At 39.9% G+C, this 16,430-nt stretch overlaps 2 protein-coding genes across 10 annotated transcripts in view; one reads left to right on the plus strand and one right to left on the minus strand.

Annotated features, from left to right (window-relative positions):
- The window catches only part of CROT (carnitine O-octanoyltransferase), a 49,165-nt gene extending 43,399 nt beyond the window's left edge, over positions 1 to 5,766 (plus strand). The window contains exons 16-17 of the mRNA XM_078442513.2: positions 289 to 408; positions 2,977 to 5,766. Coding sequence (XP_078298639.1) covers positions 289 to 408; positions 2,977 to 3,097 — 241 coding nt within the window. The 3' untranslated portion in view covers positions 3,098 to 5,766. The remainder of the gene's footprint in view (positions 1 to 288; positions 409 to 2,976) is intronic.
- ABCB4 (ATP binding cassette subfamily B member 4) overlaps positions 5,745 to 16,430 on the minus strand; it is a 75,155-nt gene continuing 64,469 nt past the window's right edge. For 7 of the 9 annotated variants that reach the window (XM_078442499.2, XM_078442503.2, XM_078442500.2 and 4 more), the window contains 6 exons: positions 15,534 to 15,674; positions 12,277 to 12,433; positions 10,570 to 10,767; positions 9,392 to 9,598; positions 6,482 to 6,628; positions 5,745 to 6,033 (listed from right to left, as the gene is read on the minus strand). In XM_078442499.2, the coding sequence (XP_078298625.1) occupies positions 5,827 to 6,033; positions 6,482 to 6,628; positions 9,392 to 9,598; positions 10,570 to 10,767; positions 12,277 to 12,433; positions 15,534 to 15,674 (1,057 nt within the window). In that variant the 3' untranslated portion in view covers positions 5,745 to 5,826. Of the gene's footprint in view, positions 6,034 to 6,481; positions 6,629 to 9,391; positions 9,632 to 9,849; positions 9,910 to 10,569; positions 10,768 to 12,276; positions 12,434 to 15,533; positions 15,675 to 16,430 lie in introns of those variants that run through there. The other 2 variants (XM_078442502.2, XM_078442501.2) reach the window with 2 other exon arrangements.

A 16,430-nucleotide genomic window follows, 5' to 3' on the forward strand; every position in this document is an offset into this window, starting at 1 on the left:
CAAGCTTTTTTTAACATTTACATTTATTCATTTTTGAGAGAGGGAGACAGAGTGCCAGCAGGGGAGGGGCAGAGAGCAAGGGAGACACAGAATCTAAAGCAGCTTCCAGGCTCTGAGCTGTCAGCACAGAGCCCAAAGCGGGGCTCAAACTCAGCAATCGAGAGGTCATGACCTGACCTGAACTAGGAGGCCTAACCAACTGAGCCACCTCTGGGCCCCTAAAAGCTTTTCTGAAGTAATGTAAGTTTCTGTAAGCCTACTAAAATATCCTCTCTTTATGGCATACAGTGGAGGAGGTGGAAACTTTGTTCTCTCAACAAGTCTGGTTGGGTATTCAAGAGTCCTGGGAGTGGTTGTTCCCATGGTACACAATGGCTATGGATTTTTCTACCACATCAGAGATGACAGGTGAGACTGCTCTTCTCATTCTTACTGTGCTACAGAGTAAGAAAGCTTTTATTCTGTCTTTTGAATGTCTTTCTTGCACTGTAATTCTGACTGTGTTGTCATCTGCCACTCGCTACATAGGTAATTATTTTTACCACGTGGGCATTTAATGTGTGTTTGTTTCTCTATCCTGCTTTTGGGACACTGGTCAAATCAGTCCCTTAGGCATTTTGTGCAGAACACCAATTTAGGTTGACTCAGTGATATACTGCCATCATCCTTAAATCTCAGTACACATATTAACATATTCTGGGCAAGGTGTTTTATGGTAATAAAACACATAAAATGTAGTTGCCTATAAATATGTGGTGGTTCATGTAGTCCTAACGGTACTAATGTGACCAAGATAAGAGACTAGGTAAATTAATTTATATTCCAAAAAAGAATGTTTTACCAGCTCAGATGCAATTTCAGATGAGGTTTGATTTATGTTTGTGGAAAGAATGAGAAAGAAAATACTAAAACCTATTAGGTGGAGAATAAGGTAATATGAAATTGGGAGAATGGCTTGCAAGGTCTTCATCCATATAGTCTGGCCATCTCAGAGATCTTTGAGAGCTTGGGGGGCTTTGTAAAAAATCATGTGGCCACATTTAGCACTATGTGAATAAGATGGTAGGATTGGGGGCTTCGGATGGAATGTGAACAATTGGACTGATAATATGTATGACACATTTCAGTTTGTAATTTATTTTTTTCATTAACTTTTTAAAAAGAGTTTACAGTCAGGGTTGTTCTGCAAAATGTTCTCTTCTGCCTCCGTGTCAAGTGTGACCTGTGCATATAGTCTTATACCAGTGGTACTTATATTTGTTAGCATCTAAGTCCTTAGATATTTATTCCCATAGTATTTAGTTTATGTCCATGAATGTACAAATTAAAGATTAAATTACAAAGGTTCAACATAGATCTTACTATGTTTTCATATAAAGGGTCTACGGTCTAAAATCATGATCAGACACAGAGCATAAGCATTCTAACATATTTCCTGACAAGTATGGATCTTGTATTGCATGCAGTGTCAAGGGTTCAGTCCAGACACACCAGGTCTCTGACTTTGGAAGTCCCGATCCTGGGGCAGAACATCCATTCACTCATTCAGGAAATATGTATTGGAAACTTGTAGCATTTTAGGTGCTCAGGATGCAAGACAGACCAGATTTTCGCTTTTAGAGATTTTATTTTCTCCTGGGGAAAGAGAGACAGAAGCAAATAAGCAAGATAAGTAGTGATGAGTGCTGGGAAGCAGAAAGCAAGCTGATGTGGTAATACAGACACACTGGTGGGGAGGGCGAGATCGAGCACCGCTTTACTTAGTGTGGTCAGAGAGCAACAGGGAAGTTGAGATGTTAGGGATGAGAAGGAATTAATACTATGCCAAGAAAGCAGCTCTCCAGACTCCGATCACCGCCTGCTACCTCCAGTGCCACCACCCGGGCTGAGCCACCATCTTCTCCCACTGAGGTTATTGCAGCAGGTTCTCATGTGGTCTTCTGGGTCCACCCTTTCATTCTTACAGACCACTGTCTACACAACAGCCCTGATGCCCTTTTAAAAATGTGACTCAAGTCCTATCATTCTTCGCAAAATTCTCCAAGAGCTCATCTCACTCACAGTAAAATTCAGAGTCCTCCTGTGAGATCCTGTCTGATCAAGTTCTCAGTCACAGATCTGACCTTTCCTCTATAGCTCTCCTCCTCTTTCAGTCTACTGCAGCCACCCTTGCCTTCTTGTACCTGGAGTACAGCAAGCAAGCTCCCTCCTCCTGGCATTTGTGGTTGTGATTTCCTCTGCCTCCTACTCTTCCTTGAAATAACATGCAGGGATCACTCCGTTAGTCCGTACAGGTATTTGCTTAAAATTTGCTCTGGTCGGGGAGGCCTTCTCTGATGGTCTAAAATAGCCCTTGTGCCTCCTTCACACACACCTGCTGCATTTTTTTTTTTTTTTTTAGAACACTCATAACCATCCAGTGGGTATCCATGTTTATTTGTATGTTCTCTTTCTTCCCTTCCTAGAATATAAGCCCAGAAGAACAGGGGTTTTGATTTGTCTGTTGTTGTATCCCCAGCCCTGTAACAATGCCTTCTAAATAAGTAGAATACACTTAACGTTTTCACAGTGACTTTGCTGGTGAACAAAATTATATGGTCGTGGGGTAGGAAAGAGCCTGATATTTATAAGGAACAGAAAGAAACAGCATGACTATTAATTAGCAATGAAGTTGCTTTGGGTGGGGGTAGAAGTTGAAGAGGTCCTCCATTTGGAGGACAGTGTTCTCAAGTCTGGGTACACATGAGAATCACCTAGAAAGCTTTAAAAACATTGCTTCTGGAGACAGAGTCTTGGTTTGGGTGGTCAGTTGATACAGGGCCTTGTAATACAAGAAGTCAGAATTTTCTAAGTATAACAGTAGGCATTTTACCAGATGGTGTAAAGGTCACGGCTGTGTTCATCATCACCATTTGGAGCCTCTTTGTGTTGTGATTTTTGTATAGTACTTAATCATTTTTTATTTGTGCTTCACAGGTTTAATGTGGCCAGTACAGCCTGGAAATCCTGCCCAGAAACTGATGCAGAAAAGCTGGTTCAGCTGGTTTTTCATTCTTTCCAAGATATGATGCAGCTGATGAACACTGCTCATCTTTAGAGACTAGTCATTTATTAAGCATTTACAAAAATATTAAACCGGGTGTGGAGAGTGGGTTGTTGATGTGAGATAGAAAGGAATATTGATTTAAAGGAAACTTGTTAAATGTAGAAATAGGTAGAATCACGTTTTTTAAATCTATTCTCACCTAGAAGATAAAAATAGGATTTTTAAGCTTCCTCTGATGCAGTAGCAATGCAAATTGATTCAACGAAATATAGCATCATGCGAAAGTTGAAGATGAGCCTCAACAATGCAAGTCTACAATTTTTAATAATGCAAGTCTTACTCTTAACTTACACATATTTTTGTTGGTACCTGTATAGGTTATAAATCCTCTGACCATCATTGTAGAGTCTGTCTTCCAAGCACTTTAACGTTTTCTAGTTGCCAAAGGATATAAAGTACGTGATTAAATGCTAACTCCCCATGAAGTCATTGCCTTCCACATTCAGCACAGGGATACAAGCCTGCTTTGTTTGATGGGAAAGGCCACTACAATTTACTGGTCATTTAAAAGTAGAATTTCTGTTGGATATAAGAATTAGAGGGAGGTTTATACCTATGATGCATATAGACAAAAAACCTATCAAAATTCATTATAACTAGTTTGTGAATATAAAATGAAAGCACATATTTAGAGTTGGTGACTTTAAAAAGATTGAATGTTGAATCAGATTCTCAGGATTTTACAGGTTTTTTTTCCCTGCTGTTCAAAATAGAAAATAAAGCTGTCAATCCTATAGCTTCTTGTATGGTGTTTGGATAACTAATCCATTCCTGTTTGACCTTCTACTTTCTGATGTAACTTAGGTGCTGCTGTGTACAACACCACTGAAAACTAACGGTCTTAAATCAATTGATTATTTCACACGATGGTGTCAGTTGACTGTGCCCAGTTGGGTAGTTCTTCTGATCTTGCTGTAGTTTAATGTGGCTGCATTCACTAGGGTGAATGGAATGAGGCTGTAAAGCCCCCACTCCCTGGGGACTTGGTACCTGGGACACTCTCCACATGGTCTCTGATCATTCAGTATTCTAGCCTTGACTTCTGTACTTGGCATTGGGAGTGTTCCCAGAGAGAAAGGTAGAATTTGCAAGACCTCTTGAGGCCTAGGCTCTGAAGTCACGTGATGTCACTTGTTTTAACCAATAAAATGCCAAATAAGTTGCAATAGCAGTGTAGATACAAGGCGGGGGGGGTGGGGAGAGTGTCATTTCTTGATAGAAGAAACAGTCATTTTTTTTAGTTTTTTAAATGTTTTTATTTATTTTTGAAGGAGAGAGAGAGCGCATGAGTGGGGGAGGAACAAAGAGGGAGACACAGAATCCAAAGCAGGCTTCAGGCTCTGAGCTGTCAGCACAGAGCCCGATGCAGGGCTTGAACCCACAGACCGTGAGATCATGACCTGTGCTGAAGTCAGAAGCTCATCCGAGCCACCCAGCTGGCCTCTGTTTTTTTGTGAAAAGTTGAGTGGGCTTCTTTAGCAATGGATATATCCTTAACAGTTCATATTTCCTCCTATTCTGTACTTTGGCCCTTTTTCCTCATTAGTACAATTTTATAGACTACATTGCCATGGGATTTAGAATCATTTGGTTTGCTGTTAAATAATGTCTAAAGACTTGGGTATTTTAGAAACTATTCACCTCCTGCAGAGAAACCTCTTCTGTGCTACTTCAACACGTTTCCCTAACCTGCCTGATCTAAAAATCATCTGTAATGCTTTTTACAAAGAGCTTTCTGGGTCTCAACCCGACTGGTAGTAGTAAAATTTTCAGAGGCTTTTGAGTCACCACTTGGGTAATGAACCCCTTGCCCTATTCTTCTCTTGGTTAATCTGAAATTTAGTCCACTACCCACATGGTTCCATGTGAAAAAAATATTTGGTAAGATCTGGTTTGTTACAGATAGAGGAACGGAGCTGGGGCAGTTTATTTACCTAAAGAGCCTGTGACAGAGGTGAGAATGGATAGTGCCTCAATAAATTATAAACAAATGGAAAATTAAGGAAAAACCTTTTCGTATGGTTACAAAGGTTGCCTAGATTTCTTTTCCCTATCAACATATTCTGGGAAAATTAGGATTAGTGATAAAAAGTAATAGAGAACCTAGCATTTTGTTGTTTACAATGTTTCAAATTACCCTTGAGATAACTGCAATTTTTATGGAGTTAAAATTTTAATTAATGTTCAATTTTTTATTTTACAGGAACAGATGTGTGCCTGTGAAGTTAGCTTGTGTAAGAATCTCATTTTCTCTTGGACTTTGATGATAAAGTTGGGAATCCATTGTTTTGGAAAAAACAAATCCAAAAGAATAGTTTAGAAACTCACTAAGATAGACAGTAGGCAGTGGAACAATGAATATATTTTTCCTTTTTCTTTGGAAATTTTTCCAGTCTATCCTGTCATCTACCCAGGTATTCAGGACAGTAAGAAGTTTCCCTGTGTCTGTGCTGTTAGCTCTATAGCTTTATTTTATTTGAACTTGTCTTTTCTCTGTATGTTTCTAATAACTCAACAGCTAGGCTGCCATTTTTATACCTCATCAAGACAGGTGTCACTTGTAACTCCTGAATTTGCAATGCTATAGTATCAGCAGCAAATCAGATGTTCTAAAACTTATGGAATGATACATCTGAATTATATGATTTGTAAAAAAACAATTTCTAGTTTAAATCAGAGAAAGCTATAATTTGAATTTATTTTTAAGACGTAACAAGAGTTCATAAGTTCTGTGTCCCAGCCTGGACACTGACCATGGAAAAGTAGATGCCTTTCTGAGCCAGCAGCTGTTGATGTGTGCCATGCTCCTTGACCTTGCCATTCTGAAACACCACTATTAGGTCTGCGTTCTGGATGGTGGACAGGCGGTGAGCGATCACGATGCAGGTGCGGCCTTCTCTGGCTTTGTCCAGGGCTTCTTGCACAATCTAATGATCAATCAGAACAGAAACCTTAAACTTTCACCATCACAGAAGAATATTTTACTTTTTATATTCTCATCTCTGAATCTTTGAGTCTTTGGTTTTAATGCATGTAAATTTACATAAATGGCATTTAAAAAGTATTTTCTTTTTAATTATAATAAAAACCGATTCTCACTAAATCACAGGTATCTAAGTTTTCTGTCCAGTTCTCTTACTTACTAGTTCCCTTTTATTATTTTCTAGTTTTTCATTATCTTATTAGTCCCCCTTTATTTCTATTTTATTATTGTGCTAAAAATGTGATGTATGCCGCTTTTTTCTTTTGAATATTTTTGGTTTAGGAAATAAGATAATTTTACAAAATTTGGGAAAAATTTTACTTTTTTTCGTAGTTGATAGCGCACAAAAACTATTGTACAAAGTAAATGGAACATCAGGGCAGAGGCCACACCTTTTCACTTTCAGTATCCAGAGCTGATGTAGCTTCGTCCAACAGTAGGATTTGAGGTTGTCTGATAAGGGCTCGGGCGATAGCAATCCTCTGTTTTTGACCTCCTGAGAGCTGAGTTCCCTTATCTCCCACTCTTGTTTCATATTTCTGCAAGTTAACCATTAGTAAAGTTAATCAAGTCCTAACCCCCCAAAATGATTAATGGTATACTGAATAAACTTGTACTTTGCAACATTTGACAGTTCTACTTAACAGGAAAAAAATATTTGGAAACAAAAGTTTACATAACAGCTACTTGGTGATCCATTTAATTTTTTCCCCCCACTTAATCACGATCAAACTAGAAGAAAGTTCTTTAGTTCTCACCAGTGTTCTGCAACAGAAATTTGAGCAATAAATTCTTGAGTTCCTACCATTCTCATAATGCCAACTGATCTGATGTCTTTGCAGTCTTTAAAGGTTAAATATAAATATTTGAGTTTTACCTTTAAGGTTAAATATTCATATGGAACCTAGTGTATTCTCTTTTCAACTCATTCATTCACTTAAATATTTATGGAATACCTGTTATACCAACAACTGTGAGAAATATAAAAATGGAGGCAGCTTTTTTTGTTGTTACCCTGAAGGAATTTATAATGTGAAGAGATCAGCCACCTATACAGCACTCTATTTAAGGTCAAATAGGTGCCAAATGAGTAATATATTCAACATGGTATGAAAGATCAGAAGCAGCAAATAGCAACTATGGAGAGAAAGCAGGAGAACAAAGAAGAGATACATGAAGGAAAGAAACCTTTGTGCATGAAGGAAAGAAGTTGGAAAGCTGCATCTTGAGAAAGAACATTCTAGGCTGGGGGGAAAAAAAGCAGAAGGAATAAAGGGCCAAAAAAGTACTGTAGGGCTTAGGCAGTAATGTGAATTTCCTCAAGTCCAATGTCAGTGAAGAGCTGAAGCTTTAGCTTTTCTGCTAATCAAATTCTATACGAGGGTCCATGACTAGGTGTTAAGGGTGAGTAAGGTTAACCAACATGGAGGGTTTGACAGTGTATGACTGTTAGTTACAGCAGAAGAGAAAAGGTAAAAATAGTCGAGATTTATTTCAGCTTAATTCAGTGGAACCTGAGATGCTAGCTGAGACACAAGATTAATGATCCCTGCCATCACTTTTGACATTCAAATAATCTTTGCAGGACAACTCATCTTTACAACAATTACTGAAGAAAATTGTTGCACTGAACTTTTTCTCATTTTTAAATCCATAGTGACTTAAATGCACTTTGGCTACAGACACAGTAGCTACAATAAGCTAACAAGGGAGAGTTGGGGACCATGCAAATAAGAGAATAATGCCCTCTCCAAATGAATAAATTGAAACATTAAAGAAAAACTATACGAAAATATAAAACTTAAAAAAAAATGGAGAAATTCTTCAAGACCTGGGGCTAGGGAAATAGCCCTGTTTGATACCAAGTGCACAATGTGTATAAAGAAAAAGTGTTAACTGGACCTTATCAAAATTAAACACTTGGCTCTGCATATGACCCTGTTAAAGGATAAAAAATAAGCTATCGACTGGCTCAAAATATTTGCAAACTATGTATTTGACAAAGGACTAATAACTAAAATATGTATCTGTCAGAACTCAACTTTTTCAAATTAGAAAATAAGTAAAAAAACAGGTTATTTCACCAAAAAGGAAATACAGTCTGTATTTCCAAGTAAGTATGTAAGTATGTAAAAAGATGTTCATTTCTCATTAGGAAATCCACCACAATGAGTTATTACTACACATCTATCAGAATTACAACAGCAAATGCTGGCAAAGATGCAGAGAAGCTGTAATTCACACCTGCCGGTAGGAACACAAGATGGTACACTCTGGAAAACAGTTAAGCAGTTTGTTAGAAAACCGAACACAATTACCATGTGGTCCAGCAACTGCACTTGTGGGCATGTATCTGAGATATAAAAACTCCAGTTCGCGCTAAAACCTGTACAGTAATACTTAGGAGATTTTAATAGCCAAAACCTAGACACAACCTAGATAGGCTTCAACAGGTGAATGGCTCAACGAGCTGGTACATCTGTACCATGCAATCTTACTCATCCTACTAATCAGGACGGCATGGCACTAAAGAGAGAAAAAGGCATGAACTATAGAGAACAAGAACTTGAGGGGATTATGCTGCGTGGAAAAAGCTCATCTTATTAGTCTATGCATGCTTATATAGCATTCTTAGAATAGAAAATTAGAGAAATGGAAAACTTAGTGGTTGGCCAAAGGTTGGGTGGAGTGAGGATAAAAGGGAGAGGTGCCTGACTGTAACGGGGCAACATGAGGGATGCTGGGGCGGCGTCTGCACGTGCAGTAACAGTGCAGAGAACTAAACAGAAGCAAATGACGACTAAAACTAGAGGATCTAAGATGAGCACATTCTATCAGTGAATATCCTGGTTGTGATACTGTATTACAGTTTGGCAAGATGGCACTGGAGGCAGCTAGGTAAAGGGTACGTAAAATCTCTGTTCCTTACAACCACGTGTCCATGTTTACCCCCAAAAATCGTTAAAAATATAAGTACCATAAGGGATAAATCAAACAGGACTGCAATCTGAATGCAGCCCACAGCCACCAGTTTGCAACCTGAGAGACGGTGTTTACAGCTAATGTCACCTCATTTGCCTCTCACTGCCTTTATAAGATCTAGACATGATGACTAATATTCTCATCTGCCAGTAAGGAAACACGGTATGCAGTTCAGTGTGTTGTCCAAGGTCCCAGTGCTACCAAAGAGAGAAATTCTCCTCTAAGATTTTGTTGGTGTGTAACTTTGTGTACTGCTTGGAGGATGAAAACCGTTTGCAGTTGACTGTGATTTCATCCTAAGAAGTGACGCATTAACTTACGCGGGGTAAGGTCTCGATGAAAGGATGGATGTTGGCTGCTTTGGCTGCGTTCACAATTTCATCCTGTGACACCACCCGGCTGTTGTCTCCGTAGGCGATATTCTCAGCAATGCTGCAGTCAAACAGGACTGGCTCCTGGGACACAATTCCAAGGTGGGCTCTGAGCCACTGGATGTTAAGTTTCTTTGCCTCTTGACCATCTAGGAGCTGAAAACCAAAGTCCACAAACTATAAGACGGGCTTAAAAAGAGGAAAAAAAAACCCAAATCATAAACTAATAGATTTACCATTTGGAGCATTGTTGCATGTGGGCATCATCAGTTTGTGAAGTAACAAGACTCCCAGCCTCTTAAGTGCTCACATTGTTGGAGGCCAACAAAATGATTTTTATGGTGACTAGGCCATCCTTTCTTGTATCTCACCAGCAAAATGGTAGCTTATTTGGCCTTGTCTTTCCAAATTCCTCTTCGTCCTTATCTGCCCTCCTCCAGGCCAGTGTTCCTTCTGCCTCTAGAAGTCTGCAATTAGGTGTCCTACTCATATCTGCTGTTCCTGGAATGACTCCAACCTTTCAACTTGACTTTACTCCCCTCTTCTGGGTGGACCAGTTAAAAAAGCTGGTAAGTATGTGGCCCCAGATTCCCAAAGTTGGGTATCTCCTGTCCTACCTCTACCACTCTTTCCCTGAGAACTACCAGCCTTAAATTTCTCCCATTTCTCTTTCTGATGTCACTAAGGACAAGAGTTCAATACTACGTAAAACAAGTTCAAAGGACAATTGTCTTTGGGAATATGGTTTTGGTGGTGGTGATTTTTTTTAAGCAGGAGGCGCAGTGCTTCTAGAGGAGTCTTGTGATAGATTAGCTGAGAATGCAGTAACCTTCTGGGTGAAGGAATAGAAACAAGTACATTTAGTCTTGACCTCTCCATAAATAAAGATATTCCCACCAGAGTATTAATACAGCATACCTACACAGTGTAGTCAAGCTATTGTTACCCTATTGTTCGATCTACTCGTCTAGGGGTGCCAGTTTGAGGTTTATAGAATGTGGTCATCACACCAAATAGGATTATAGGCCTTTATTTGCCCCATTTTTTTCCATTACAAGAATACTGGTTTATCGGCCACTTGAAGTAAAGCCCTAAATCAGGTTACAAACTTAAGAAAGTGTGCTCACCACTGTTCCGGCCATTGGGTCGTAGAACCGCTCAAGGAGCTGGACCACCGTGCTCTTCCCACAGCCACTGCTGCCCACCAGGGCCAGCGTCTGGCCCTTTTTCACCTCTAGGCTCAGCCCCCGAAGCACTGGGGTATCTGGTCGAGTGGGATAGTTGAACAGGACTTTATTAAATGTCACATTTCCTTCCAACTTATCCTAAAAACAAAACAAAACAACACCAAAGTTTAATGTTGCTATTATAATTGGTCTGATAATTATTATAAGTCTTTCACAGCAACTTTAGCAAAGATAAAGTAGAAAGACATAAAATTCATATTCAGTCTAAGTGTTGGCACTGGTTATTACTGAAAGCAAGTTGTTGTTACATAAAATGAAGATAGGAGAATGGGGTAAAAGTTAAAGTCACATTAGAAAGACTTGTTCTCTAAACTCAATTTCTGGTTCGTTTAGATAACTATTTAGCTTTCCCAGATGAGGATTCTGAGGCTAGAGCCAAGCCAGTGGCCAAAGGCTCAAAGGTTTGGGCGTTCAGTGCAGTGTCTCACTGAGGTGTTGGTGGACAGCCCTGACCTCCAACCCTGGCTGCCTTTTTGTTTTGTTTTGTTTTTTTTGTTTTTTACTTTTTGTGAGAGAGAGAGAGAAGGAGGGGCAGAGAGAGGGGTGGGGACAGAGACTCCCAAGAGGGTTTTACACTGACAGCAAGAGAGCCCAATGTGGGGCTGAAATTCGTGAACAATGAGATCATGACCTGAGCTGAAATCAAGAATCAAGACACTTAACTGAGCCACCCAGGGTACCCCCTGGCCACCTCTTTATCTCATTCGTGGGGCACGGCCATTTTCTCAGCAGGTGACATCCATGATAAAGTCCCAGAAAAACTGTCTAACTCCTCATTTCTTTCCCCACACTGCTGCTTGTGCATTATAATGTACGGCAGCTCATCTCCTACAAAGAACATTCAGATCTAAATTTGAATTAACTTTGGAGACAGTATAGCATCATTACTCTTAATGTGAATGAAGGAGCCTTCTTACCAATTTAACACTGTCATTACAAAATGTGATTAAAGCCCAATTGCTATTTTTAATATTTTTTAAAGATTGTATTTTTTAAGTTATCTCTCTACCCAACATGGGGCCTGAACTCACAATCCTGAGATAAAGAGTTGTATGCTGTATCCACTGAGCCAGCCAGGCACCCCAGTACAATTGCTATTTGCATTTACCCATAGAATTACATGCATAGACCTTCATGCAGAAATAACTAACAGTTTTCATGGGAATTACTCAGTTCTTGTATATCTGGAGTATTTTAATTTTTTTAAAACTTCATTATTATGACTTTTCGTTCGATACAGGAGGTTTTAGGTTTTCAAAATCAAAAAAAAAAATTTTTTAAGTAAGCTCTATGCCCAACATGGGGCTTGAACTCACCACCTCAAGATCAAGAGCCGCATGCTCCACTCACTGAGCCCAGGCTCCTCTTTCTTTACTTCCAGTGTACTCTATTTCAGAATCCTTGAAACCTCTTACGAACTGTTAAACTGTTAAGGATGCAGGCCAAATATTAGCCCTGTAAATATCCCAGAGTAAGCTAAAACAGGCTGATAGAATCATTACAAACGTATCCTGCGGTTATAATCTAGCAGACATCAAGCCTTTCGGAAAAATTAAGCAAGCATTCATCAGGCAACGGAGAACTCACAGGCCTCAGGCCCTCTTTACTGTAGCTGTCAATCAGAGGTTGCCTTTCAAGCAGCATGAATAAGTGGGCTGCAGACAGCTTGGATTTTGCATAGTCCGGAGCAAAGGAGCTAGCGTGTCCTAGAGCTACCGCACCAAACACAATCGCTGTAAAAACCCTAGAAGGAAGGAGAGGAATGAAAACCTTAGTTTCTGTAATTAGCTCTGTGATATTTCGAAGTCCAAAGACATACTGCTTACTAGTATTGATTTTCTTTACTCCCTTGGGTACCCCTTCACTGATCCCTGCCTCCCCCTGACCCCACCACAAGACCACTACACACATTTCCATGAAGTTCCACTAACAAAGGACATCTAGAGGAGAAGCAAAAATTGATGTAACTTGCCACGGTTTTTCTTTTTCAGGAAGTGGCTTATAACTGAATCTGACTGTGACCTCAAGTACTTTTAGTGACTAGTTATACCCTTTTTAGACCTGAGGGAACGGAATGAAGTACAGACAGAGTGCTGGGGGGGGGGGGGGGTTGGGAGGGTGGCGGGGGGGGGGGGGGTGTTGGGGGCAGGTGTGATCAGCCTCCAACAAGAAAGAATGTTTCCTATTGAATTGCTGGCCCTGACTTCCAGTTGGTAGTTTCTTCTAGGCTCCCAAACAGTATTAATCACTGTAGTTAAAGAAATTTTGTTAGGGAAAATAAGTTCTTTTACTAGAACTAGGTTTTCTCTTACAATTCAGCTAACTATTTTCACTACCCTCAGAAAAACAACTGCCCTAAAGTTCTATTTTCCAATGATCTTCTCTTTGAAGAATGATAATACATTATAGTATCTTTTAGGAAAGGCTAAAGATTCTGAGATCTGTATCTCCACAAAACTATTTACTTCTGACATCAGAGCTTCCCTAGAAAAAGGGGGGGGGGAGGAAAATTTTTATCTACCAATACTTAAAAAATTTTTTAAAAACTTTCATGTCCCAAACTTCTAAATCTAAGGTATCAAAATAGGTTTTAAGTACACCGGGGGGCAGGAATGGTGGGTGTAATAAGGCTTTCCCTTAAATACTGGGTAAGTTTGGTTACCAAAAACTAAATCTTAAAATAGTAATGAACCAGCATGTTGCTGCCTAGCTTTCTGATATAGCCTATAAATTAGCTTTAGCATTGAAGATTAAAAAGTTGTCTTCCAATTATCCAGAATTGAATTTATTAATGGTAGTGATGAAGTTTTGGGGGGATGGTGGGCTGGTCCAGAGCCAACGACCAAGAAAGAATTCTTGAAGATGTCTTTGGTACAAAAAGGTGATTTTAATAAAGCATGGGGACACGACCCATGCAGGGGGAAGAGCTGTATAGTATGGGGTCTTGACGGGTAAATCATTATATACCCTCAGGTTGGGAAGGGGTCAGGGAGAGAGTAAGTCTCTAAGGAATTTTGGAAGCAAGGTTTCCAGGACCTTGAAGGGCTAGCTGTTGCTAAGAAAATGCCATTTTTTACCATTTAATAAAACCCCAGCCATGAGACCCTTCAAATGTATACTGGGGGGGGGGGGGGCATAAGCTTGGAGTATGATTGCCAGCATATATCCTGCGGCAACTGAGATAAAGGAAGTAGAATTACAGGATCCTTGAGGTTGGGATAATAAGCTAAGGTTCTCTTTTGCCCCTAACAAAGTGTCATAATCTAAACAGCTCAGCTCCTGGAGGGAGGTCACTCTGCCAGTTTCAAGGACTTGTCAATGGGCTGAGGGCCGTAAGGGAATTTAATTTTTCATTTGCTTTAGTTTCCCACATTACCATGGCAAGCACTTAAACCCTTTCCTTTGTTCTTGGGTAGCCAGGAGTGTCCAAGGAGTATCACAGAGATCCCACCTGGGGACTGGGGGGGGGGGGGGGGGGAGGGGGTTGCTAGCTTGGGCTAGCCTGACTCATATTCCCTCATCAGTAGAAACAAAAAAGCAGGGCCAATTTTCTCAGTGATGCTCTTCTAGAAAATAAAAGTACTCTAAGTTGTAATTCCCAGAGCTGGATATTGCCATTTGTGCCTCTCCAACCACTTTCTGCTCTCCACCTCACCCCCACGCCCCATCTTCTACCATCTCACTTCCTGCCTGAGAAGCTGACCTTCATGGATGGCATCAAAAGGTTTTTCTTGTACTCTGGCTTCTGATGGGGTTTGGCCATGAAAGGCAACAGCAGGGGAAGGGAGGGCTGGAGGAGTGGGAGGCCAGGGTATTGTTTCATTGGCTTCTGTCTGGTTAGATTCTTGTGTTGTTGGTGTCCCTCCATCAGGGACCACAGACGCCCCCCTATGCGGGGTTCTGAGAATCTTCCCCTCCTCTGGCCCTTTAGGCTGAGGCTCTCAGTGGTTGGTTCCTAGCTGCAAACTGCTGGGGTGTTCACAGCTTTCCTGGGTACTGCTTACCTTAACTCTTCTCACACCTTTATAAACAGACCCTTTAGCAAACTCTTAGTTACCGCTTTGAAGGAGCATCTGTTTCCTGCTGGGATCCTGAAAGCTATGAACATTATATATACCTTTTTTCATAGTTATTTTAATTTTGGATGAAACCGCTTTCCTTGTCTTGACCCTGTTCAAAAAAAAAGGCTGCTCACTCCTACTTTAAAATCAACCCATTAGAGCAGAAATACGCCCAGTGATCTTAAAAAGAATGGCTTCCCTTTGGCTAAACAAGAATGCAACCTAATTGAATGTATTTAGCATATTTTGAAAAGAGGAATGCATCCGTTAGGAAGACCACTGGTTAGCCTTGGAAACCGAGAAAAAAGGAGAGGCTACGAGGCGATGCTGGCAAGGTCATCCCAGGCCTAGTCAGGGGAACAAGGCTCTGCCAGATTTCAGTTAAGCATTCCCATCCCATTATCCACGCCATCTTTGGTTGCAGATCAACAGCAAGTATTTAACCCTCTGTTTTGAGTCCATGGTAACCAGCGATTTTCTCATTACAATTTATTTCTGCCTACACTCCACAATAAGAAACCTTGCTCTCCTCTTGACTGGAGTTCTGTGTACTACTACAATTCTGGTATATGATCACTTTTAGGAGCTTGGTTCATTTTAGTTCAACTCGGATGTTTAAATTGTACTTGGAGAATTATCAAGATCAGATTTCTGTGGCAGATTCAACTCTCTGACCTCATTTTAGAGCACGTGTTTTTTTTCTATTCCCAAACTTTACATAGACCTACTAAAACCTTTCTCTAAAACCTTTGTATAGAATAATCTATTTTTAAGTTTACTTACAGAATAACATCTCTGAAGCGCATGTGTCCGTTCACGATGAGATACGCACCAAATCGAAAACAACCGGCGTAGGAAAAATACATAAATGCTTGTGAAATACTAAAAGTAATACCATAGACGTGTGCCTTCTGCACAGAATTCCTGAAAGGCAAGTTAGTATATTCATAACCTTCTCTTTGGCCTCTCTTAGCACTTTGTCATAGAAAGAGCAACAGCTTCTAAGGCTGGGTTTATATTCTGACTCCAGTTTTATTAGTTTGAGTGAGTGACAATCTCTCTATCATCACGTTTTCCAATTTGTATAATGGGAATAAACAGCATGATGCAGAATTCTTTTGAGGATTAAACAATATAAATGTCTAGCAAAGCATCTCATTATTGGTTGTTCAAATGAGAGGTGCTGATATTATTAAATGTTGGTATCTAGTCAATCAGATATTCAGCCCCTATGATATAAATATGATTTATCAAAAATGTGTAGGATGTTAAAGTTAGGACTAAAGTTTGAATGGTCTCAATGCAATTTCTTCATTACTATCTTGCCTTCTAATAAGGACAAGGTATAGCCTCGTACGTCAAAATTCACATGTCAGATTCAGACAAGTAGGGTCACTGAGGTTTATGCGGACACCCATCAGAAGCTCCTCCCTGAGCTAGATCCCACCAGCCCCAATACAATGTGTTTCACACCATTTCTAATTAGACCACATGCTTTCCTTTATCAGTATAGCTACTTTATTATATATACTTCAGTATTCTAAATCCTCCAAAAGAACAGTCATTTATTTTCTCCTAGATTAAAATAGGAAGGCATTTGGAAAGATGGGAAAATTCAAAATATTACTGATTTGGATATTTTAACTTATATCCTGTAAGCACGGTCAATATGTAAAATTA

Source organism: Panthera onca, chromosome A2 (assembly GCF_046562875.1).
Source record: "Panthera onca isolate mPanOnc1 chromosome A2, mPanOnc1 haplotype 2, whole genome shotgun sequence".
NCBI lineage: Eukaryota > Metazoa > Chordata > Mammalia > Carnivora > Felidae > Panthera > Panthera onca.